The sequence below is a fragment of the Bombina bombina genome, chromosome 1, assembly GCF_027579735.1.
Source record: "Bombina bombina isolate aBomBom1 chromosome 1, aBomBom1.pri, whole genome shotgun sequence".
Classification (NCBI taxonomy): domain Eukaryota; kingdom Metazoa; phylum Chordata; class Amphibia; order Anura; family Bombinatoridae; genus Bombina; species Bombina bombina.
The window spans coordinates 94,124,677-94,152,659 of record NC_069499.1 but is presented as its reverse complement, the minus strand read 5'-3'; the positions used below and the strand labels follow the sequence as shown (position 1 = coordinate 94,152,659).

Here is a 27,983-nt window from a genome sequence, read left to right as displayed (position 1 = left end):
GATGAATGCCGACAGCATACGCTATCAGCATTTATCATTGCACAAGCAGTTCTTGTGAACTGCTGGTGCAATGCCGCCCCCTGCAGATTCGCGGCCAATCGGCTGCTAGCAGGGGGTGTCAATCAGCCCGATCGTATGAGATTGGGCGGATTGATGTCCGCTGCCTCAGAGAAGGTGGACCAGTTAAGGATCAGCCGTCTTAAGACCACTGCTTCAAAACTGCTGTTTCCGGCGAGCCTAAAGGCTCACACGAAAACAGGGGCATCAGGGGCCATCCGGCCCTTGATAAATCGGCCCCCTAGTGTATGTTTGGCATTAGTGTTGGTGAAAAATTCAAAATACACCACTATAACATCCCAGAACTCTCACAGGGTAGTGTCAGTCTTCAATTCAGGTCTGTGAGGTCTCAGAGACGCATCACATTCTATCCAGTGAGACTACATGTTTAAAAAATAAATACATAAAAACTACACACGTTTAAATACATTTACACTTATAATAGGCCCTCAGTTAGGCCTTGAGACTCAAATGGCCCCTTGTTATAAAGACCATAAGACTCTAAAATAAAGCCCCCAAAGCGCATTAATAGAAAGCTATTTTATAGAGCTGGACGCTACAGAGACTGTAACAGTAACACAATACAAATGAAATAGCTATCCAGAGGAACATTTGCACAAGTGAATTTATTCTACCCATTTATTACTTTGTGCTATATCTATTGTATATGTAACATACAGGACTATTTTTTTTGCAATGTTATATTTTTTCACTAATTTTTTAGTTGTTTTTTTTTTTTTTTTTAAAGAAAGATTAATAAAACACAAATAAAGCCCCTAAATAGATTTTTATAGCCAGGTGTCGTTGTAATAGTGATCACATTTCATGAATAAATGTGCATTTATTTGAGCACAGGCTTGTGGGAGCCCCAACATACTAAATTTATATGAGGATAACCCTTTTTTGTTTTAACCTTGTTTTATATAAATATATATTTATTATTATTATTATCAGGTATTTGTAGAGCGCCAACAGATTCCGCAGCGCCATACGCATAGGCGGTATACAAGATAACATTTATAGGGATCAAATGGGTAGAGGGCCCTGCCGAGAGTTGCGCTGTTGTAGTTGGCTCTTGTGAAGGAGATCTGCAAACAGCTGGGTTCATAGGCTTACATTCTAAGGGGTTCAAGGGGAAAGCAATGGAGTTAGGAAAGGTTAGTGTAGGTTGTATGCATCCCTGAATAGTAGAGTCTTTAGGGAGCGCTTGAAGCTGTTAAAACTAGGGGAGAGTCATGTGGAGCGAGGCAGAGAGTTCCACAAGATGGGGGCCAGTCTGGAGAAGTCCTGAAGACGGGAATGTGAGGAGGTAACAAGAGAGGAGGAGAGTAGGAGATTGTGAGCAGAGTGAAGGGGACGGGAGGGAGAGTATATATATTCTTTATTTAATGGGGGGACTTTACGCACTTATAAGAGGCCATCAAAAAAGCATGGAAAACCCCAAGTCCCCTTGTTTTAAAGCCCAGAAGCCAATATTTAAAATTCAGTCTCTATATAAGTTTTAATAGATAGGTGATCACTGTGGTAATAGCAATCTCCTAATGTGAATAATTGTTATTTTAAGTAGAGGCTCATGGGAGCCCCTATGTGCACATTAAATTCATAGAACTATACCAAAAAAACACACACACAATTCTCTTTAGTTATCTTCACCTTGGTTACCTACCCACTAGAAGTCATTAAAACACACATTTCCCTTTTTCCTGGGGCCAAAATAACTCTGGCATCTATTCTTAGTTCTACTTTCCCCTACTCTTGTTCTAATCTAGTGCAGAGGGCCATGTTTGGCCCCCAGGCTACCAGTTGACCATCCCTGTTTAGGTCAAAAGATAAAATTGCAAGTGAAGGGGAGTGAGTAATACAGGAAGGGAATTACGTGGTCTCTCTGCACTGCAAACACATTCAAGCTGTGTATTATAACACATACAAGTTGGTTATAAGGAACTTGCTAAATGTTATTTCTGGTTTTAATATTGCGTATTCAATTGGTAAATGATATCAGAGGAGGAGAGAACATGATGTTTGTCCAGTGCAATCCCATCTGTTCACAAGACTTAGTTAGCGTAATTAGCTAGAAGGACGTAGGGACCAGCTTCCAGTGAGGTAGTACCCTACTGTGGGTCATAAATTGTGTGACCAATGTGTCATTAAAGGGACATTAAATTCAAAATGTAATCTCCCTGTAAAATGTTTAATGAAGGAAGATAAACAATACAATATACTTCCATATTTTATTTTGCCTGCTTTTACTGTAAAATACCTCTGAAAAGTGTGCTTGTTCCACTTCCTCAACCGTGCAATATCAAACTGAATTCAATATGACATTCAGTGAGGAATATATAGATAATACTCACAAGTCAAGAGTCATTAAAAAGTGCAGAAAACACAGGCTGGAATTATTAACAGCCTCCCAAGCTGGCTGATTCACTGGAATTACCTTGTATAGAGAATGGGAAGAGAAAAAAGAGAAAGCTACCTCCTAGTGTAGTATGTAGAGAATTAAAATACTAGTTGAAGTATGCAGCAACAAAGGTACTACTCACAAGTAATGTGCACCTCTGAACACGGTGCCACACTCGCAGGCTGATGTGTTAGAAGCCTACCTGAGTCTACCTACCTTTATCGGTTCCCGGCTGATGGTCACTCAAAGTAAAGGCAGTCCGAGTTAAAAATAATAAAACCAATTTATTAAAAATATTAAAAACCATAGAAGCAATCAGTTTTTAAACCTCTTAAGGGTCGTTTCATCAGGCTCCATTGCATAGTATAAAACGCGGACATTTAAACCATTAATCTACAAATTATATGGCAGAAAAAAAATCTAACATCCAATCCTAAAGCGTGATATCATATAACAGAAAAAAAAGTATATCATCCAATCCCAAAACGTAACATAGGACATTTGCGCAGTAGCGGCTAAAAACTGACACTAAAGTATAACGTTAAAGGTGCATGAAACACATTTTTTTTCTTTCAGGATTAAGAAACGCATCTCTGACCCACCATGGTCTTTACCCGCATGCGCAGATACTCGAAGATTTCTTTTGTTCACAAACACTCAGATAATGTATCATAAAATTAAACATTAGGACAATACAGTATGTCTGATCATGTATCCAAAGATACATTGACAATTCCCCCACTCCACAAATCTAATCCATAGATCTAACCGTGGTGCCTCAAACGCTGTGTTCAAAAAAGAGCCATTTATACAAAACTAATGCTCTTATATCATACTGTACACAATGATTGTGATACACTGGATACACCCCACATGTGTCTATCTAAAATAGTCTAATACATAAAAAAAATATTTATATCTAATAATAAAACATAATGCTAAATACAAAAAATCCCTATCTCAATCAGTAGTAAATGTGAAAAAATAGATCTGAGATAAACTAAAGCATTCTATCTCTAATAATAAAACATATTGTGCTAAATACAGAAAATATGGAACTGAATACAGACATAATACCACTCCAAAAAAAATTATGAAATGTTAAATTAATATACTGAAATGTATCACAATTATAAGTGACATATACAATATCTGCAGTCATGAATCGAGTACACAAGAATTGCAAGTCTTGAATAAGGGGCTAAAACTTCCAGCCCGTGTTTTCTGCACTTATTTAAGTGTGCGTGACTTGTGAGTAATATTTCTATATTCCTCTTTGAATGTCATATCGAAACCAGTTTGATATTGCACCATAGAGGGGACCTTGTTTTTGTGGTTTTTATTTGAAGATTGTCACAGAAGATTTAACCCCTCTGTTACCTAGGAGCTGCCTAACTTTTTTGGACTTTTTTGGATATTTTATTTTGAGGGATTTGTGTGCTCCCTTATAGGATTAGATTCCTATTTTTGTATTTTGTCCTCTTCCTGCCAGAGAGGCTGCAGTTTGTCCAGCATAGTTAAAGGGACAATAGTTTTGAAAAAGATTCTTCCCCTGCATTTTACTCACTACAGATCTTCATTTTGCTGCATACTAGACAAGTCAACTTAAAGGGACACTCAAGTCAAAATTAAACTGTCATGATTCAGATAGAACATGCAATTTTAAATAACTTTCCAATTTACTTCCATTAACAAAATGTGCACAGTCTTTTTATATTTACACTTTTTGAATTACCAGCTCCTACTGAGCATGTGCAAGAATTCACAGAATATACATATATGCATTTGTGATTGGCTGATGGCTGTCACATGATACAGTAGGAGTGGAAATAGACATAACTTTGAAATTTGTCAGAAAAAAATCTACTACTCATTTGAAAATCTACTAAGGCATCTACTTATCAAAGCGTCTACTTTTTTGCATTCAACAGCACCAATACGTTTGCCTAAGATCGCCTAACATCGCTGCTGCGGACCTGAATACGCTCTCTAAAGTTATCAAAAAAGCTGTCAAAAAGCTGCGCACCAAGTACGATGAGCAGCGGACTGTTGTTAAGTGTTAACTAACAGTCATCGATCTCGCTGCTCTTTAGCTTTTTTACAGCTTTCTTGGTACCCTGTCACTAAACACCCACACTATACTAAACTGTTTACCCCTAAACCGCCGCTCCGGACCCTGCCGTAACTAAATAAAGTGTTTAACCCCTAAACCGCGGCTCCCGGAGCCAACCGCAACTAAATAAAATGTTTAACCCCTAAACCGCCGCTCCCGGACCCGCCGCCACCTACATTATACTTATTAACCCCTAATCTGCCGTCCCGACACCGCCGTCACCTAAATAAAAGTTATTAACCCCTATCCCAGCCGCTCCCAGACCCCGCTGCAACTAAATAAACATATTAACCCCTAAACCACTGCTCCCGGAGCCCACCACCACCTACATTATAATTATTAACCCCTAATCTTCCGCCCCCTACACCGCCGCCACCTACATTATATTTATTAGCCCCTAGTCTGCCCCCCCTACACCGCCACCACTATATTACATTTATTAACCCCTAAACCTAAGTCTAACCCTAACCCTAACACCCACTAACTTAAATATAATTTAAATAAATCTAAATAAATATTACTATCATTAAATAAATTATTCCTATTTAAAACTAAATACTTACCTGTAAAATAAACCCTAAGATAGCTACAATATAACTAATAGTTACATTGTAGCTAGCTTAGGGTTTATTTTTATTTTACAGGCAACTTTGTATTTATTTTAACTAGGTACAATAGTTATGAAATAGTTATTAACTATTTAATAACTACCTAGTTAAAATAAAGACAAATTTACCTGTAAAATAAAAACGAACCTATGTTACAATTACAACTAACACTACACTATAATTAAATGAATTATCTAAACTAAATACAATTAAATAAAATTAAAAACATTATCTAAAGTACGAAAAAAACTAAACACTAAATTACAGAAAATAATAAAATAATTACAAGTTTTTTTAACTAATTACATCTAATCTAATCCTCCTAACATAAAAAAGCCCCCCAAAATAATAAAAAGCCCTACCCTATACTAAATTACAAATAGCCCTTAAAAGGGCCTTTTGCGGGGCATTGCCCGAAATTAATCAACTCTTTTACCTGTAAAAAAAAGTACAATACCCCCCCAACATTAAAACCCACACACCCAACCCTACTCTAAAACCCACCCAATACCCCCTTAATAAAATCTAACACCCCTTGAAGATCACCCTACCTTGAGAAGTCTTCACCCAAGCAGGTCGAAGTCCTCAACGAAGCCGGGCGAAGTGGTCCTCAAGACGGGCAGAAGTCTTCATCCAAGCCGGGAAGGAGAGGTCCTCCAGACGGACAGAAGTCTTCATCCAGGCGGCATCTTCTATCTTCATCCATCTGGCACGAAGCGGCTCCATCTTCAAGACATCCGACGCGGAGCAACTGAAGAATGAAGGTTCCTTTAAATGACGTCATCCAAGATGGCGCCTCTTGAATTCCGATTGGCTGAATTCCGATTGCATCAGCCAAGCGGAATTAAGGTAGGAAAAATCCTATTGGCTGATGTAATCAGCCAATAGGATTGAGCTCGCATTCTATTGGCTATTCCAGCGTATTTGCGGAATTCCAGCGTAGTTGCGGTTGACGGCTTGATAAATACATGCCTAAGTGCTATTGTATTATGTATTTATTTTTTATGCAAATCTACTGTATTTACTGGTCCTTTTAAATGCTTTTTAAATGCTAAGCAATGTTTTAAAAGGCAGCCTTTTGGATCTGATGACTTCTCATCTTCTCTTTAGTCAGTGAGGGTTACAACGACGAAGCTGCATACGTGCCTTGAGGGCAGCAGCCAATATACAGCATTATAAGCGAAGCGGGAAAGCAGCAGTGCGCGCTATGGGGTTGAATTATGAAGCAGCGGATCCTAAGACCGCTGCTCCTTAATTCGTCCGCCACCTCTGAGGCGGACAGAAATCAACTCGATCGGATATGATTGGATTGATTGACACCCCCTGCTAGTGGCCGATTGGCCGCGAATCTGCAGGGGGTGGCATTGCACCAGCAGTTCACCAGAACTGACAAGGGTGGAAATGTGGTAGTGCTTAACAGAGGTGATTACATTGAGGAGGCTTATCGCCAGCTTAATGATACTAATGTTTACATGAAATTGGGAAAAAATCCTACCTTTGATTACCAGAGACTTGTGTATGACATATTGGATGATGGGAGAGAAGCGGGATTTTTTGATAGTGACACACAAGATTATCTTTATGTAAAAGATCCTATTGTCCCGATTTTTCACCACCTTCCAAAAGTGCACAAGTCTCTGGAATCTATTAAGGGTAGGCCCATTGTTTCGGGCATTGGCTCTCTTTTGGAGAGATTATCAGCCTGGATCGACAGTATCCTTCAGCCCTTAGTTCAACTTATCCCAAGCTTTTTAAAAGATACCAAACATCTCTTGAATCTTTTGGATAAGGAAGTCTGGTCTCAGGATTACACATGGCTAACTGTGGATGTAGTGGGGCTGTATTCAGCCATTCCACACAGTCTAGGTTTACAATCCGTACGATTTTTCCTAGACAGATTTAGCAATTATTCAACAGATTTCAAGAATTATGTAATGGATGTGATAGAGTTTCTACTCAATCACAATTATTTTCTGTTTGAAAATGAGTTTTTCCTCCAGAAACGTGGAACAGCTATGGGGGCGAAATTCGCCCCCTCCTATGCCAACCTGTTTATGGGTTGGTGGGAGCTGTTCCACGTTTATGGACAGGAAAACTCTTTTCGTCAATGTATCAGATTTTATAGGCGTTACATTGACGACCTGCTCTTTATCTGGGAAGGTACATCACAGGAAGCAGATGAGTTTGTTGCATCCCTCAATGTTAACAGATGCGGTTTAAGTTTCACATATACATGTGACTGTACCAAGATTCCCTATCTTGATCTAACATTGATAGGTGATGTTTGTAACAATACCATCTCTACTGAACTGTATTCCAAACCCATTAAGTCCAATGCATTGCTGCATGCAAAGAGTTTGCATCCCAAAAGCACTGGATTTGGAATGATAAAGGGTGAAATGATCAGGTTAAAACGTAACTGCTCCAATAATGAAACTTTTCTGTCAGAAAGTATCACTTTAACACAGAAATTTCTTGAACGTGGGTATACAATGCCAGTGATAGATAAAGCTCTAACACAGGTACAAGCTTTGGATAGGTCTTTTCTACTAAAGGACAGATTCAAATCTAGGCCAAATAGTCAAGATAAACAAGAAGGAAAGATTATCTTCAGTACTAGGTACAGTAGACAATATGACCAGATAATCAAGATCATTAAACAGAACCTGCCTATGCTTATGGGAGACGCTTCTTTAAACCCTATTATTAAAAAGGGTTTTTGCTTCGTCTCAAGACGTAACCAAACTTTGGGAAATTGTTTGTCACCTAGCATGATCCGTACTCAGACCAAGCAAGGTAATTGGCTGGCGACCAATGGTCACTTCAAATGTGGAAAAACCAACTGTAAAGCTTGTGGTCATGCTGAGGTCTCCAAACAATTCCAATCTTGCGTCACCCAAAGAATTTACAATTTGGAACATTTTTCAAACTGTAGGAACAAATATGTTGTTTATTTAGTCAGATGTCACTCATGTAGTCTTCAGTATGTGGGTATGACTACAAGGGAAGCTCGTGAAAGGATCAGAGAACATCTTAATGATATCTCTAATATCTCTCCTTGTTCAGCACTGGCAGAGCACTTTATAGTCAAACATGACTGCAAAGTGAACACATTCAAGTGGCTTGTGATAGAACAAATTCGTCGCCCCCAAAGGGGGGGAAATCTGGATGAGATCCTCTCTAAGAGAGAAGCGTTTTGGATTTTTGTTCTGCGAACAAGAGTACCATTAGGCTTCAATATTGATTCAGACATAATAAATGTCTGGAAATAGGAACTTAATCTCACCCTGGTAGCACAGATTTAGCATCATACAATTTTAGAGCTGGGCTTATGGAGCCACTCATCAGAGTGGATATCCTGGTAGGAAGAATTAAAGGGTACCCACGTCATCCCGACCCTTAGTACTGTGCACTCAGTTTACTCTGGCGCCATGGACACCATAGGAGATAATTCTGTGTCTTTAAATGACTTTCTTTATTATCATTACTTCATCTCTGGGGAAGGTTGTTTATAAGAGTGGGGTTCCCTATAATAGGGTAAGAGGAGTTCAATATTATAGTACATATAATATATGTTCCAGATCAATTACTGCTGAGAAACACTCGTTACGAGAATTTATGGCTTTTTGCAGTGCTCTCAATGTGGTATAAAACTTAGGATTCAGTGATCAAGTATTGCGATAAAAGAGTTTTTGACTTGTTAAGGGGATGATGGTTCAAGTGACATCTTATACAGTTTAAAATGTCTTTAAAGACTTAGTGACATGACATGTCAATAGTCCAGGCAACCTCCCCCCTTATCAAGCACTATTTTTCTTCTCTTTTTAGCTCACTATTAAAGGTTTACACATTGAGAGCCTGCAATCAACATAACAAAAATTAAATAACATCAAATAATATTAATTAATAATAACATTTGATAATAAAATTATATAAATTTCACATGTCTGAGCGGTGTTTTAGCAGGTACATCTGTACACATAATAATTTTTTACTATCATTGTATTGTTTATTATTATTATTTTTTTGCTATATATAAGTAAACTCCTCTGTTTTACTATATTTTATATTTTTTATGTTTAATGTTTTATGTTTTAGATTTTGTGCCTAGTTTTTGCCTTTGTTTTTGTTTTTGTGTTTGTTTTTGTATTATTATTATTTCCTTTTTTCTTTTCCTGCATATAAGCCCTTATTGATGTTAATCCGTCCTTTTACAACATGCATTTTTTGTAACATGCATTTTTCCAGGGGTTAAAATCTCAAGAGGGTGTTCTCTTAGTGTCAATCAACTGATTGTTCTGTGCATCAATCAACCAATCAGAAATGCCCTTAGGGTATATACATGCTTAGCAGAGTATAATGTACAGGTCACAGATGAAGGCGTGAGCCGAAACGCGTCTGGCCACTTAGTCTACATGTAGTTATTTTATGTTCTATTATTATTTTACTTTCTATGTTGTTCACAATAAAGGTGCTTTTGAATTTCACCTTTCGCTTGAGACCCGCTTTCTTTGTATATACTCATCAATGATAAATGCCGACAGCGTATGCTGTCATCATTTATCGATGTGCGGCGGACATGATACGATACACCTTAATAAATTGACCCTATAACTGATCTATGGCACCAGTGATACAACTTAGAATAAAATAAAATTAAACATTTTTCAGAAGTTTTATTATAACCAATACTATTTATCTTTAACTTGGAAGATTTGTAATATGTATTTAGCATAATTTTTAACCTATCAGGTGCTGTTTATCTGCTCCTTTATCGCAGCCTTGTCCTGTATAATCTCTGATATACAGGGAAATGTAGTTTATGTAGTTACATTATATACAAAGCAATACTGATTGCAACTTATTGAGAAATTCTCTAAAGCTCTCTTTAATGATGAGACTTCTGTAAAGACAAACTGTGACCTTGATAGCTGTGTATCTCGTTAGGGGCTTACCCTACATTTCTGCAGGGGAATAAGAGAGATATAGAATACAGCATAGGGCTGAAATAAAATGTGAAAGGCTTATTGAAGGTACAATGTAAAAATCGTAATCAAAGTACACATTAATAATCGTATTTATAATACGCATTACAATTAGTACTTAAAGTGCAAAACAGAATGCAAATTAAAAAATGCAGTAAAATTTATTTTTTTAAAGTATGCAGGAAAAATCATATTTAATGTACACAGTAAGCATCATATTTAAAGGGACATCAAAACCATGTTTCAGATAGAACATAAGATTTTAAACAACTTTCCAATTTACTAATATTATCTAATTTGCTTTATTTTCTTGGTATCCTTTGTTGTGGGAGCAGTTATGCATTACTGGGAGCTAGCTGAAAGCCAATGACAAGAGACATATATGTTAAGCCACCAATCAGCAGCTTCTGAGCCTACCTAGGTATATATTTCAGCAGAGGTTATAAAGAGAATAAAACAAATTATATAATAGAAATATATTGGAAAACTGTTCTAATAAGCAATGGTAAAAACAGAATTTATGCTTACCTGATAAATTACTTTCTCCAACGGTGTGTCCGGTCCACGGCGTCATCCTTACTTGTGGGAAATATCTCTTCCCCAACAGGAAATGGCAAAGAGTCCCAGCAAAGCTGGCCATATAGTCCCTCCTAGGCTCCGCCCACCCCAGTCATTCGACCAAAGGACAGGAGGAAAAATATAGGAGAAACCATATGGTACCGTGGTGACTGTAGTTAGAGAAAATAATTCATCAGACCTGATTTAAAAACCAGGGCGGGCCGTGGACCGGACACACCGTTGGAGAAAGTAATTTATCAGGTAAGCATAAATTCTGTTTTCTCCAACATTGGTGTGTCCGGTCCACGGCGTCATCCTTACTTGTGGGAACCAATACCAAAGCTTTAGGACACGGATGAAGGGAGGGAGCAAATCAGGTTACCTAAACGGAAGGCACCACAGCTTGCAAAACCTTTCTCCCAAAAATAGCCTCCGAAGAAGCAAAAGTATCAAATTTGTAAAATTTGGCAAAAGTGTGCAGTGAAGACCAAGTCGCTGCCTTACATATCTGATCAACAGAAGCCTCGTTCTTGAAGGCCCATGTGGAAGCCACAGCCCTAGTGGAGTGAGCTGTGATTCTTTCAGGAGGCTGCCGTCCGGCAGTCTCATAAGCCAATCGGATGATGCTTTTAAGCCAAAAGGAAAGAGAGGTAGAAGTTGCTTTTTGACCTCTCCTTTTACCAGAATAGACGACAAACAGAGAAGATGTTTGTCTGAATTCTTTTGTAGCTTCTAAGTAGAATTTTAGAGCACGGACTACTTCTAAATTGTGTAGCAAACGTTCCTTCTTTTAAACTGGTTTCGGACACAAAGAAGGTACAACTATCTCCTGGTTAATATTCTTGTTGGAAACAACCTTTGGAAGAAAACCAGGCTTAGTACGCAAAACAACCTTATCTGAATGGAACACCAGATAGGGCGGAGTACACTGCAGAGCAGATAACTCTGAAACTCTTCTAGCAGAAGAAATAGCAACCAAAAACAAAACTTTCCAAGATAATAACTTAATATCTATGGAATGTAGAGGTTCAAACGGAACCCCTTGAAGAACTGAAAGAACTAGATTTAGACTCCAGGGAGGAGTCAAAGGTCTGTAAACAGGCTTGATCCTAACCAGAGCCTGAACAAATGCTTGAACATCTGGCACAGCTGCCAGTCGTTTGTGTAGTAAGACAGATAAAGCAGAAATCTGTCCCTTTAGAGAACTCGCAGATAATCCTTTATCCAAACCTTCTTGCAGAAAGTAAAGAATCTTAGGAATTTTTATCTTATTCCATGGGAATCCCTTGGATTCACACCAACAGATATATCTTTTCCATATTTTATGGTAAATCTTTCTAGTTACCGGTTTTCTGGCCTGAACCAGAGTATCTATCACAGAATCTGAAAACCCACGCTTTGATAGAATCAAGCGTTCAATCTCCAAGCCGTCAGCTGGAGGGAGACCAGATTTGGATGTTCGAATGGACCCTGAACAAGAAGGTCCTGTCTCAAAGGTAGCTTCCATGGTGGAACCGATGACATATTCACCAGGTCTGCATACCAAGTCCTGCGTGGCCACGCAGGAGCTATCAAGATCACCGAGGCCCTCTCCTGTTTGATCCTGGCTACCAGCCTGGGAATGAGAGGAAACGGTGGAAACACATAAGCTAGGTTGAAGGTCCAAGGTGCTACTAGTGCATCCACTAGAGTCGCCTTGGGATCCCTGGATCTGGACCCGTAGCAAGGAACCTTGAAGTTCTGACGAGACGCCATCAGATCCATGTCTGGAATGCCCCATAATTGAGTCAACTGGGCAAAGATCTCTGGGTGGAGTTCCCACTCCCCCGGATGGAAAGTCTGACGACTCAGATAATCCGCTTCCCAGTTTTCCACACCTGGGATGTGGATCGCAGATAGATGGCAGGAGTGATCCTCCGCCCATTGTATTATTTTGGTCACTTCTTTCATCGCTAGGGAACTCCTTGTTCCCCCCTGATGATTGATATACGCAACAGTCGTCATGTTGTCTGATTGGAATCTTATGAATCTGGCCTTTGCAAGCTGAGGCCAAGCCCTGAGAGCATAGAATATCGCTCTTAGTTCCAGAATGTTTATCGGGAGAAGAGACTCTTCCCGAGACCATAGTCCCTGAGCTTTCAGGGATTCCCAGACCGCGCCCCAGCCCACTAGACTGGCGTTGGTCGTGACAATGACCCACTCTGGTCTGCGGAAGCTCATTCCCTGGGATAGATGGTCCAGGGTCAGCCACCAACGGAGTGAATCTCTGGTCTTCTGATCTACTAGAATCACTGGAGACAAGTCTGTATAGTCCCCATTCCACTGTTTGAGCATGCACAGTTGTAATGGTCTTAGATGAATTCGTGCATAAGGAACTATGTCCATTGCTGCAACCATCAACCCTACTACTTCCATGCACTGAGCTATGGAAGGACGTGGAACAGAGTGAAGAACTTGACAAGTGCTTAGAAGTTTTGACTTTCTGACATCTGTCAGAAAAATCCTCATTTCTAAGGAATCTATTATTGTTCCCAAGAAGGGAACTCTTGTTGACGGAGACAGAGAACTCTTTTCTATGTTCACCTTCCATCCGTGAGATCTGAGAAAGGCCAGAACGATGTCTGTATGAGCCTTTGCTTTTGAAAGGGACGACGCTTTTATTAGAATGTCGTCCAAGTACGGTACTACTGCAATGTCCCTCGGTCTTAGAACCGCTAGAAGGGACCCGAGTACCTTTGTGAAAATCCTTGGAGCAGTGGCTAACCCGAATGGGAGGGCCACAAACTGGTAATGTTTGTCCAGAAAGGCGAACCTTAGGAACTGATGATGTTCTTTGTGGATAGGAATATGTAGGTACGCATCCTTTAGATCCACGGTAGTCATAAATTGACCTTCCTGGATAGTGGGTAGAATCGTTCAAATGGTTTCCATTTTGAATGATGGTACCCTGAGAAATTTGTTTAGGATCTTTAAATCCAGAATTCGTCTGAAGGTTCCCTCTTTTTTGGGAACTACGAACAGATTTGAGTAAAATCCCATTCCTTGTTCCGTCATTGGAACAGGGTGTATCACTCCCATCTTTAACAGGTCTTCTACACAATGTAAGAACGCCTGTCTCTTTATTTGGTTTAAGGATAAGTGAGACATGTGGAACCTTCCCCTTGGGGGTAGTTCCTTGAATTCCAGAAGATAACCCTGAGAAACTATTTCTAGTGCCCAGGGATCCTGAACATCTCTTGCCTAAGCCTGAGCAAAGAGAGAGAGTCTGCCCCCTACTAGATCCGGTCCCGGATCGGGGGCTACTCCTTCATGCTGTTTTGTTAGCAGCAGCAGGCTTCTTGGCCTGCTTACCCTTGTTCCATACTTGCATAGGTTTCCAGGCTGGTTTGGGCTGTGAGGCATTACCCTCTTGCTTAGAGGATGCAGAATTAGAGGCCGGTCCATTCCTGAAATTGCGAAAGGAACGAAAATTAGACTTATTCTTGGCCTTGAAAGGCCTATCTTGTGGAAGGGCGTGGCCCTTTCCCCCAGTGATGTCTGAGATAATCTCTTTCAATTCTGGCCCAAAGAGAATTTTACCTTTGAAAGGGATGTTAAGCAATTTTGTCTTGGATGATACATCCGCTGACCAAGACTTTAGCCAAAGCGCTCTGCGCGCCACAATTGCAAACCCTGAATTTTTCGCCGCTAATCTAGCTAATTGCAAAGCGGCATCTAAAATAAAAGAGTTAGCCAACTTAAGTGCGTGAACTCTGTCCATAACCTCCTCATACGGAGTCTCTCTACTGAGCGACTTTTCTAGTTCCTCGAACCAGAACCACGCTGCTGTAGTGACAGGAAAAATGCACGAAATGGGTTGTAGAAGGTAACCCTGCTGTACAAAACTCTTTTTAAGCAAACCTTCCAATTTTTTATCCATAGGATCTTTGAAAGCACAACTATCCTCGATAGGGATAGTAGTTCGCTTATTTAGAGTAGAAACTGCCCCCTCGACCTTAGGGACTGTCTGCCATAAGTCCTTTCTGGGGTCGACCATAGGAAATAATTTCTTAAATATAGGGGGGGGGAACAAAAGGTATGCCGGGCTTCTCCCACTCCTTATTCACTATGTCCGCCACCCGCTTGGGTATAGGAAAAGCGTTGGGGTGCACCGGAACCTCTAGAAACTTGTCCATCTTGCATAATTTCTCTGGAATGACCAAGTTGTCACAATCATCCAGAGTAGATAACACCTCCTTAAGCAGTGCGCGGAGATGTTCTAATTTAAATTTAAATGTCACAACATCAGGTACAGCTTGTTGAGAAATTTTTCCTGAATCTGAAATTTCCCCATCTGACAAAACCTCCCTCATGGCCACTTCAGATTGGTGTGAGGGTATGACAGAACAATTATCATCAGCGCCCTCTTGCTCTTCAGTGTTTAAAAACAGAGCAATCGCGCTTTCTCTGATATGCAGGCATTTTGGATAAAATATTTGCTATGGAGTTATCCATTACAGCCGTCAATTGTTGCATGGTAATAAGCATTGGCGCGCTAGATGTACTAGGGGCCTCCTGCATGGGCAAAACTGGTGTAGACACAGTAGGAGATGATGTAGTATCATGTCTACTCCCCTCATCTGAGGAATCATCTTGGGCAATTTCATTATCTGTGGCAGTACTGTCCTTACTTTGTTTGGACGCTATGGCACAATTATCACACAATTTTGAATGGGGAGACACATTGGCTTTCATACATATAGAACATAGCTTATCCGAAGGCACAGACATGTTAAACAGGCTTAAACTTGTCAATAAAGCACAAAAAACGTTTTAAAACAAAACCGTTACTGTCTCTTTAAATTTTAAACAGAGCACACTTTATTACTGAATATGTGAAAAAGTATGAAGGAATTGTTCAAAATTTACCAAAATTTCACCACAGTGTCTTAAAGCATTAAAAGTATTGCATACCAATTTTCAGAGCTTTAACCCTTAAAATAACGGAACCGGAGCCGTTTACAAATTTAACCCCTATACAGTCCCAGCTACAGCCTTTGCTGTGACTTTACCAAGCCCAGAGGGGAATACGATACCAAATGACGCCTTCTAGAAACTTTTCCAACTACTTTCAGGTCCTCACACATACATCTGCATGTCTTGCTCTCAAAAACAACTGCGCAGTAATGGCGCGAAAATGAGGCTCAGCCTACAACTGGGAAGGCCCTCCCTGACTGGAAAAGGTGTCTAACATAGTGCCTGACGTTAAAAAACGTTCCCCAAGTTTATGTGTGAATTATCAGCATAAACATGTATAAAATGTCCAAATAAAGCAATCGATTTAGCCCATAAAAGTGTCTACCAGTTTTATAGCCCATATTAAGCCCTTTATTCTGTTTGAAAATGGCTTACCGGTCCCCATGAGGGGAAATGACAGCCTTCCAGCATTACATAGTCTTGTTAGAAATATGTCTAGTCATATCTTAAGCAGAAAAGTCTGCTAACTGTTTCCCCCAACTGAAGTTACTTCATCTCAACAGTCCTATGTGGAAACAGCAATCGATTTTAGTTACTGTCTGCTAAAATCATCTTCCTCTCACAAACAGAAATCTTCATCCTTTTCTGTTTCAGAGTAAATAGTACATACCAGCACTATTTTAAAATAACAAACTCTTGATAGTAGAATAAAAAAACTACAACTAAACACCACATACTCTTAACCATCTCCGTGGAGATGTTGCCTGTGTAACAGCAAAGAGAATGACTGGGGTGGGCGGAGCCTAGGAGGGACTATATGGCCAGCTTTGCTGGGACTCTTTGCCATTTCCTGTTGGGGAAGAGATATTTCCCACAAGTAAGGATGACGCCGTGGACCGGACACACCAATGTTGGAGAAATAAATTTACCAGAGAATGTTTAGCACTGCTGACATCTATTTAGCACACCCTATACTGTACTTTCCAAGGATAGCTTGGCCACGTTGTTTGTTATGTGTTATGTGTTTGTTATGTGTTATGTGTTTGTTATGTGTTATGTGTTTGTTATGTGTTGTGTGTTTGTTATGTGTTGTGTGTTTGTTATGTGTTTGTTATGTGTTGTGTGTTTGTTATGTGTTGTGTGTTTGTTATGTGTTTGTTATGTGTTATGTGTTTGTTATGTGGTGTGTGTTTGTTATGTGTTGTGTGTTTGTTATGTGTTGTGTGTTTGTTATGTGTTGTGTGTTTACTAACGGCTAGATTTAGAGTTCTGCGGCCAAAGGGGTGCGTTAGCTACGCGTGCTTTTTTCCCCCCGCACCTTTTAAATACCGCTGGTATTTAGAGTTCACATAATGGCTGCGTTTTCAGTGCGTTAGGCTCCAAAAAGGGAGCGTAGAGCATAATTTAACGCCACTGCAACTCTAAATTCCAGTGGTGCTTACGGACGCGGCCAGCTTCAAAAACGTGCTCGTGCACGATTCCCCCATAGAAAACAATGGGGCCATTTGAGCTGAAAAAAACCTAACACCTGCAAAAAAGCAGCGTTCAGCTCCTAACGCAGCCCCATTGTTTTCTATGGGGAAACACTTCCTACGTCTGCACCTAACACTCTAACATGTACCCCGAGTCTAAACACCCCTAACCTTACACTTATTAACCCCTATTCTGCCGCCCCCGCTATCGCTGACACCTGCATATTTTTTTAACCCCTAATCTGCCGCTCCGTAAACCGCCGCTACCTACATTATCCCTATGTACCCCTAATCTGCTGCCCCTAACACCGCCGACCCCTATATTATATTTATTAACCCCTAATCTGCCCCCCACAGCGTCGCCTCCACCTGCCTACACATATTAACCCCTAATCTGCCGAGCGGACCGCACCGCTACTATAATAAAGTTATTAACCCCTAATCCGCCTCACTCCCGCCTCAATAACCCTATAATAAATAGTATTAACCCCTAATCTGCCCTCCCTAACATCGCTGACACCTAATTTCAATTATTAACCCCCAATCTGCCGACCGAATCTCGCCGCTACTGTAATAAATGGATTAACCCCTAAAGCTAAGTCTAACACTAACACTAACACCGCCCTAAGTTAAATATAATTTTTATCTAACTAAATAAATGAACTCTTATTAAATAAATTATTCCTATTTAAAGCTAAATACTTACCTCTAAAATAAACCCTAATATAGCTACAATATAAATTATAATTATATTATAGCTATTTTAGGATTAATATTTATTTTACAGGCAACTTTGTATTTATTTTAACCAGGTACAATAGCTATTAAATAGTTAATAACTATTTAATAGTTACCTAGTTAAAATAATTACAAAATTACCTGTAAAATAAATCCTAACCTAAGTTACAATTAAACCTAACTTCAAACATTAACCCCTAATCTGCCTACTGGAGCTCACCGCTATTCTAATAAATGTATTAACCCCTAAAGCTAATTCTAACCCTAACCCTAACACCTCCCTAAGTTAAATATAATTTTTATCTAACGAAATAAATTAACTATTATTAAATAACTTATTCCTATTTAAAGCTAAATACTTACCTGTAAAATAAACCCTAATATAGCTACAATATAAATTATAACTATATTGTAGCTATTTTAGGATTAATATTTATTTTACAGGCAACTTTGTAATTATATTAACCAGGTACAATAGCTATTAAATAGTTAATAACTATTTAATAGTTACCTAGTTAAAATAATTAAAAAATTACCTGTAAAATAAATCCTAACCTAAGTTACAATTAAACCTAACACTACACTATCAATAAATTAATTAAATAAAATACCTACAATTATTTACAATTAAACCTAACACTACACTATCAATAAATTAATTAAATAAAATACCTACAAATAGGGTTATTGAGGCGGGAGTGAGGCGGATTAGGGGTTAATAAGTGTAGGCAGGTGGAGGCGACGTTGGGGGGGGCAGATTAGGGGTTAATAAATATAATATAGGGGTCGGCGGTGTTAGGGGCAGCAGATTAGGGGTTCATAGGGATAACGTAGGTGGCTGCGGCGTGCGGTCGGCAGATTAGGGGTTAAAAATTTAATGAGTGGCGGCGATGTGGGGAGGCCTCGGTTAAGGGGTACATAGGTAGTTTATGGGTGTTAGTGTACTTTAGAGCACAGTAGTTAAGAGCTTTATAAACCGGCGTTAGCCCAGAAAGTTCTTAACTACTGACTTTTTTCTGCGGCTGGAGTTTTGTCGTTAGATTTCTAACGCTCACTTCAGCCACGACTCTAAATACCGGTGTTAGAAAGATCCCATTGAAAAGATAGGATACGCAAATGGCGTAGGGGGATCTGCGGTATGGAAAAGTTGCGGCTGGAAAGTGAACGTTAGACCCTTTCCTGACTGACTCCAAATACCAGAGGGCAGTAAAAACCAGCGTTAGGAGCCTCTAACGCTGGTTTTGACGGCTACCGCCCAACTCTAAATCTAGCCGTATGTGTTGTGTGTTTGTTATGTGTTATGTGTTTGTTATGTGTTGTGTGTTTGTTATGTGTTGTGTGTTTGTTATATGTTATGTGTTTGTTATGTGTTGTGTGTTTGTTATGTGTTATGCATTTGTTATGTGTTTGTTATGTGTTATGTATTTGTTATATGTTATGTGTTTGTTATGTGTTGTGTGTTTGTTATGTGTTGTGTGTTTGTTATGTGTTGTGTGTTTGTTATGTGTTATGCATTTGTTATGTGTTTGTTATGTGTTATGTATTTGTTATATGTTATGTGTTTGTTATGTGTTGTGTGTTTGTTATGTGTTGTGTGAGCATAACACATAACAACTCTAAAAAAAAGTTAGCATGACTGGAGACCTGAAGTAAAGTGTGAGGACTACAAGGAAAGTATAACAAAACACATATAAACATATAAAAGTATTACACTTATACAGCATGTATATATGTTTAAAGCAAACAAATGTGATATGGTATATGACAAGGTGTTTGACTAGAAAGGGCTTGATGGTGTATATATGTGTGTATGTATATATATATTTTTTTATATATGTTTATATACAACTACATATATATATATATATATATATCCTATATTATAAAAGACAAGAGTTTGTCTGAAGCCGTCATGCGCAGTTCAGACAAACTCTTGCAGCTGATCGCACGCGCAGGGGGTGAAAGAACGCAGCGCGAGGACCCGGCAGCAGAGATGATCGCACGCGCAGGGGGTGAAAGAACGCAGCGCGAGGACCCGGCAGCAGAGATGATCGCACGCGCAGGGGGTGAAAGAACGCAGCGCGAGGACCCGGCAGCAGAGATGATCGCACGCGCAGGGGGTGAAAGAACGCAGCGCGAGGACCCGGCAGCAGAGATGATCGCACGCGCAGGGGGTGAGAGAGAGAGAGAGACAGTGAGAGAGAGAGAGAGAGAGAGAGAGAGAGAGAGAGAGAGAGAGAACATATCACGGCCCGTGTCAACGGGCTTTAGGACTAGTATATATATAATCTATCATCTATCTATCTCTATCCATCTATCATCAGTTAGTATAATAGCTGTCTGATAGGTTACACTCACAAGCTAGGTCTTCCCTGCTATTTCTGTCTATTTATTTATGAGCCTTTATTGTCACATAGACACTCACAGACGTGAAATATTAAAGTGATGGTTAATTTATATGAATCGGTGCCCGGTTTTTAATAATCCTATAAAAAACAAGGGCACTTTAATTCATCAGAATTTACATTTAACTTGTTTTCTTCAAATACTTACCTTTTTATCCTGACAGCCGCTGCAGCGCTTCCTCCACCCATCGCAAGCCCTCTTCGAGTCCAAAATGACGAATCCGGCTTCCTCCAATCACGTTGTTGCCTCAGGCCAAGATTCCCTCGGGGAAGCCGTGATTGGAGGAAGCTGGATTCGTCATTTCTGACGTATGAAGAGGCTTCCAACGGCCGGGGGAATCGCTGGAGCGGTTGTGAAGATAAAAAGGTAAGTATTTGAATAAAACAAGTGAAATGTCAATTTTTATGAATTAAAGTGCCCTTGTTTTTAATAGGATTATTAAAAACCGGGCACAGATTCATCTAAATTGACCTTCACTTTAAACTTCCTAAAACTATTTGCTTTGGACAGTTAAATGCATTTTTTGTCAACTACATAAAGACAAAGATTTTGCCATCAATGCAGCACTTGTAATGTTCCAGTTTGTGTATTTAAATCACAGTGCAAGTATTGTTTAATTTATTAACATTTTTTAGCTGATTCCTTCCATAAACATGTGTGCATGGATGTTACTATGGTGTAATCCAAAATTGCAGAAACTTTAACAAATAAACATAACTTTGAACTTCTAAATTGTTTCCACAAAGAGGTTTAATATGAATCTTACAGATTGTCGTTTTAAATTGAGTTCTTTAAATCCTAATTAACATTAATTTGTATTGTAATATTAACTGTCCTGGAGGGCAGAAAAAATAACAGACTTGCAGCGAGAATTCGCAGGATGTCACGGGCTGTTCTCAACACATACCAAAGCTGGAAGGAAATTAGCTGAAAGCAATTATATCTCAATCCTATTAAGCCCTGTACTGTGTCATTATTGGCACTGCTTGTGAATCTGTCCAGCATTCTTTAGGTTCAAATGATTGGCAGAGTTACTAAGGTTATATTGTTAAAAATGGATCGAGTCCAATACTGACAGTAAACAGTAAGTTACAACAGTGCATTTATAGAACAGAGAATTAATGAAGTATAAAGGGCAGAAAGCCACCACAAAATAAATAATACATAACGACACTGCAGGGGCGGGTTTAGTGTGAGTGCTGTGTAGCACCTAAGTGCTCTGTGGTGCCAACGTCAAAGCCTAGATTTCTATGTACAACCCCCGTACTGTCTACATGTCTAGGGCTCCACTCAGGACAAGGAGGATCAAGGTAAACTGGGATTTCAATAGGAAAAAAAAAGAAACTGATGACCCCTTCTAGTATCCTCTCCTCTCTTTATATCAGGTAGCAGCCCATGGGCCAACATGTGGCCCTCTGTACTAGTTTCTGCAGCCAAAAACATTGTTGTGGTCCTGGGAAGTCAGGAACTAAAACTATGGGTTTCTGCTGGTTGGGCAAACAAGGGGGCCACAACTCATAAGAGTTCTTTGGAGGGGAGAACAGCAGACAGAGGGTACCCAGCAACCTCTGGCCTTGTGCTACTGGACATTTTCTGAAAATATATTATTATTTGTGAGTTTAATAGCCATAAATTTATATGCAGGCCTTAAGACTTCTAAAATATTGATCAGTGACTCTCATCTATTAGGAAGCTGCCCATCACTGATATATATCATTGGAGTCACCTTGGTTCATACAACTAGGTATAATTTTAACATATCTTACAAACCATTTGTAAGAAAAAAACAAACATGTTATATACAATATAATATACATTTTATCTTCCAACGGATCAATTCCAAGCTTTATGATCCTGTTTATTGGCTGATTTTTGCCTTCCAATATGTGTTTTTACCGGTTCAGAGCAATCACATCGCAAACAATAATACCATTTTCATATTGGGAAAAGATTACATCGGATCAAAACATATAGCGGAAAAGTCACCTATATGATACATACAAAAGTGAAAGTACAGCTGTCTTTGCTCACATACTACATCATGTTTTTTTCATTAGTCTATAAGACTTGTGCAGCAGCGAATACATTTTTTTTGATTAATCATTCGTAACGAATATTCAGAAAAATTTGTTTTTTAGAATATTTGTTTGCTGCACTATTTGGTAATAGTTTTGTTTAAAACTAATAAAAATGTAAGTTTGCTGCCGTTGGCACATTGTCACCTATAGGACTTATACTTACCTATAGCGCGATGGGGCGCCGCGCTAATCTGACACTTGTTCACAGAGTCCAGGGCCTTGCTAATAGGAGGATTAGTGCAGTGAATCTCAGTGTGTGCACTAAAGGACCTTCTCCTTTTGTGTAGGCCCCACCAGGATCCAGCCGCACAAATCCTCATATTATCACAGCCCTGTATTCTGTGAGTAGGTGTCAGATTAACGTATCTCCCCAGCGAACTATAATAAGTAAGCAATAAGTAATTATTCACCTTTAAAAGCTCATTTAAATGAAAATGAATATATACTAATGTATTTTCTTAGTATATATTTGCTATTCTTTAAATTAGTTAATGCATTTGTATAGATATTTGTTTTGTTAAAACCAAATATTCGATATTCGTTATGAATTTGCATTTGTAACGAAACCAATGCACATCTCTAACATCCATTTTAGTTCAAGTTAAAAAACAAATACAAATAAATTGTTGAGGGTATTGTAAAGGGTATTTTAAAATGTATTACACTTATATCCCTGGCTACCATTAGCTATGGGAGTTGCCTGATCAGCCAGTGAGGAATTGTTCCCTGGGGATCATTTGAACACTAACATGAAATGGATATTCCAATGCAAAAATGGCATTTCCTTATTCATTAGATCATGACATTTGTGCAATATTGACTCTAGAAACACTTGGTAGCCACACCCATTGGAGTTTTTAAGCAGAACTTGGCCAGGCGAGCCAACCAGGAGCAGTACTCACTCACAGATGCCTATCACAAGCTGAGTTTTGCTCAGGATCTGAAATTGCAGGCTGTAACAAATTAAATCATCACACTTTTGCATTAGTATGTCCCTTTAATTTTCTGTTTCTTTTTTCACCTATTGAAAAAAGGTTTAACATTTTAGACAATGCCCCTGCCCCCCCCCCCCCCGTGTTCCTTATGACTGAAACAGACTTAGGTTACCTACTACTCTCCAGCAGAAAAACAGTTAATAGGAAACATTAAGAAGTTGTCTCACCTGTTGCCCGCCTGAGTTTGTTGTTGTTTAGGGAATGATGGCCGACTGACTCTGCCAGCAGATGCCGCTTCTGTATTGACATTGGCTGCTAACTTTTGATGACTGTGGGCATTTGCTTGACTAGGGTAATTATCCATCAGGCTTTGTTCAATTGCCATTTGAATGAGTTCCTCTTCACTCATACTGCTGTACAGAGTGTACTCCTCTGATCCTATGGTGCTTCTTTGCGGTCGTGAGCTGGAAACTTGTGTCGCCATTGTCGTTTACTTTTCTCTGCAAATAATCAAGTAAATTATTAAATGTCTGGAGTAACAACTCATGATTTTAGAAACATAATTGTATTGTTTTACTATGTTGCTATTTCTTCAAGTAGTTAAAATGGAAAATATACCACACAAAAAAAATCATTAGAGATTATAAATCTGGAATCAGGGGAGGGTTTGTTATTGGAATAGGTTGTGGAAGGGCTTACTCTAGATTGGATCTGTATCTAGGGTTACCATATTGTTACTTTATATAAAGAATACATATGTCATGGCCCATTTAAAGAGACATTGTAATTTGTATCTAAAATGTTTTAGGTTTTGGTTAATGAAAGAACTTTGCATTATTTATTTTTTCCCCTTTTCGAGTAATTTTGCTCTGAAAATGGTAGATTTTCTAATATTTAGCTGGAAATGCATCTTTCTGACTCCTCATGGCTAACTCTGATACACGTCTTTCCCTAATTGGCTTTAGCTGCCTGACAGCAACTACAAAAAATACATACTAACTTCATGGCTAGCCTCGTTGTCTGCAGACTAAAGCCTCTTCCAAATAAGGCAAATGGTGGGTAGACTTGGGCTATTGAAAAACAACTGCAGTAAAAGGATGTTAATTTGTTTTAAAAACATTAGGACTTTGGGGGCGGAGCCAGGGCGCGACTAAGATGGTTGCATAATTCCTTAGCTCCGTAATACTGGCTCAATAAAAGAATCGCTGGGGCCTGCAAAACCTCCCTATCATGCCATAAAACTACTTAGATGGACACATAACGGAGCAGAGAAAAGGCAGAGAGGGACAGTAGACCACTTGCAAAGGTGAACAAGTTTATTTACACCGCCACGCATCAGACACAGCAGGGACTCCGGGCGCCATCTTTGAGGAAAAAGTAAAGCGGCCAGACAGCTTGATCTAGGACTATGCGGTAAGCACAGGCGGCCCTAATAGACAATCAGTGGGGCTAAAAAAAATTGTGTAAACCGGACAGCCAAACGGAGCACAAAATATCACGGACACCGACAAAAAACCTAACAAATAGGCTCCGTTAGCAAGCACACTAAACCCCTGGTCGAACGCAGCACACCAAAAGTCAACGGGGGAGAATAGTGAAGCTATTCAACACTGGGGACAACATCTGAAATAGGTCACAGCACTAATACTACCTGATCAGCGTAATTATAGAGGTTGTATCTGAGGAGACGCTGACTGTGCAGGCTTGAGATCCCTGAAGATTCAAGGTAAATACAACACATTGCAAGCCCCACATGAACATTTACATTTGCCATTTAAAAACAGTGCATATTGGAGATAACTGAGTATACACACTCTGTGGAGATAACTTAAAGCACTTAATGATGGCTGCAAGGAAACAGATCAAGCCACTTAAAATCACTAAACACATGTCTGTAAAAGATACCTCAGTCAGCGGCTTTTTCGGCACACAGGCCAGGTTATCACAATCTTCAGACCCTGGTCTCCCAGACACTCCTAATAGGGAGCTTAATTATTCCAGCTCCATCACACCTCCGCAAGAATCATCCACACAAATACCAACCCCCCTATTGACATCCCTAGCCTCAAAGCAAGACATTGCAGAGATAATTAAAACCTGCATGAAAGAGGAAATAGCTGAACTTAAGCAAGAAATACACACCTTAGGATTTTGCATAGAAGCACTTGAGGATAACTCAGACCTAATTAAAGAGGATGTGAATGTCCTTCAAGATCAATCTTCTCTACATTCAACACTCATTGACACCTTGAATGATAAAATTGAGGATCTTGAAAATCGCAGCCGTAGGGTGTCCCTGAATCTGTCCTCCCAAAGGATCTCCCCACATTTTTACCGGCCCTATTTCAACATCTTACCGGGACTCCAGCTGCGGAAAACATACAATGGGACAGGGCCCACAGGGCATTGCGGCCTAAGCCACCAGATACAGCCCCGCCACGGGACATAATAATAAAATTCCGCCAATTCAGAGAGAAAGAAGAGCTGTTGAACTGCTCTAGAAAGAACCAACCGGTACGCTTTAGAGGCACTGTCCTGCAATTTTACACTGACCTCTCCACACGCACGCTCCAAAGACGCCGCAAACTTGGCCCTCTTACAACACTCCTGAGACAAAAGAGGATTTTATACAGATGGGGATTCCCATTCCATTTATATGTCCTGCACGAGAACCAGAAACTTTCTTGTAGAACATTAGAAGACATCCCTAACTTCTGCAGGGCATTGGATGTAGACCCCCCTAACTGCGAGACACAAACACCAATGCCAAATGACATAGATAAGAGACTACCCTCACAGCCAAAAGAAAAGTGGCATCGGATCCAACAAACCAAAAAAGACCAAACTCAAGCACAGCTCTCATCACCGCCAAAGAAAAAGGCAGCCATGACCTTCTCAGCAACACAGGCCAAGCAGAAATTACAGATGGAAAACTGATAACTTTATCCTACTAGAATCTGACCTTAGTCACCTATTTTAGAACATTTACACCTCTACTTAAGGTCCCCTTTTTTTTTTTCACCTCGACATCCCAATTGGCGCAGGATGGTAAGCTAAGGAAAGACATTCACCTTTTTGAGTATTGCTCGGGAGGGAGGGAAACCAGCGATAGGAAACATTTGATGAGCCAGTTACCACATCTCACCACCTATCTGGTCAAGCTGATTGTGACTTTTCCTAATACCCAGGTCACAATGCACGCACTTTGCGCTCCCGAAAGCTCTTTGGGAAGCTTGATCGGCCTGATGGTCAGTTCTTTTTTGTTGTTTTTTTCATTGTTAATGTTTTATTTGCTGTTGAAATGCCATGAAGTACATTTGTTGATGTTTTATTTACTGTTGAATTGTTATGAAGTACACCGTTTTCCTATCCCAAGATCAGAAAGAGCCTTAAATTATGCCTGTAAATACAATAAGCAACAAATAAATGGATCCAAACACTAGAGACAAACACTTATTCCTCATAACCCAAAATGTAAAGGGCTTTAATTCGCCTCAGAAAAGATCTCTGGCCCTCACAGATCTGCATAAAAAAAAAAGGGGACGTTCTCTTTTTACAAGAGACTCATTTTCAAAAATCCAAAGAACCCAAATATCTAGGCCCCTTATACACACAACATTTTCACAGCTCATCAGATCTGAAAAAAATGGGGTGAGCATCCTGACCAGTAAACACATCCCTTTTACACCATTGCAATCGCATACAGACTCAGAGGGCAGATTCCTATGTGTCTTTGGACTGATTTATGGCACCCCAACCACACTAATAAACCTTTATACTCCCAATACTAAGCAGTTACCATTTTTTTAAAAATGTTTCCAACAAATCTTACAATTTTCAAAAGGCACAATCATATTAGGAGGCGACTTTAACACCCCCCTCCAACCAGACATAGACAGCTCAAACCCCCGCCCCAACACATTAAGAAGCACTACTAGGTATTTATGGAAAAGTATGCGAGACCAAAATTTGTATGATATTTGGAGACTACTAAACCCCTCTAGAAGGGACTATACGTTCTTTTCTTCTCCCCATAAATCCTATAGCAGAATTGATTACTTTTTGCTAAATCAAAAGGGCTTATCTGCCGTCTCAACCGTCAAAATCTCACACACTGCATGGTCTGACCACTCGGCAGTAATACTGCAACTCAAGTGGCCTACAGCACCATCAAACACTTACCTTTGGAAACTAGAGGATAACTTACTAACAGCCCCAGAGTTCATAACCAAGATAGAAAAATTAATACCGGAATATTTTCAGTTTAACTCACAGCCACATTCAAACCCCTTTGTAGTCTGGGAAGCGCACAAATGTTACCTCAGGGGGGAATTTATTAAGAGACAATCCCACCTTAAAAAGCTTGCTAGACACCACTACCAGCAATTAACTGACACTCTATCTAAGATAGAATACGAGCACAAAATCAACCCCAAAGACCAACAACTGCAAACCAAATTAGAAGAGGCAAGACAAGCAGTCCAGAACCTCCTATTAAAGGAATGCAACTGCATAGCATTAAACACTAGGCAAAAGTTTTATTTTGAAAATAACAGAGCAGGGAAATTATTAGCTAGGGCATTAAAACTTAAAAAATTTAAGAACTTTGTACTCGAGCTGAAAACTCCGAATAACGGTAAGGTACACTCTACACCAGACATTCTCACTCAGTTCCA

General features: G+C 39.6%; 1 protein-coding gene across 1 annotated transcript in view; it reads right to left on the bottom strand.

Moving 5' to 3' along the window:
* Window positions 1-27,983, bottom strand: part of ASB2 (ankyrin repeat and SOCS box containing 2) — a 101,889-nt gene that overhangs the window by 55,231 nt on the left and 18,675 nt on the right. The window contains exon 2 of the mRNA XM_053697522.1: window positions 23,535-23,807. Within this exon, the coding sequence (XP_053553497.1) occupies window positions 23,535-23,791 (257 nt within the window). The 5' untranslated portion in view covers window positions 23,792-23,807. The remainder of the gene's footprint in view (window positions 1-23,534; window positions 23,808-27,983) is intronic.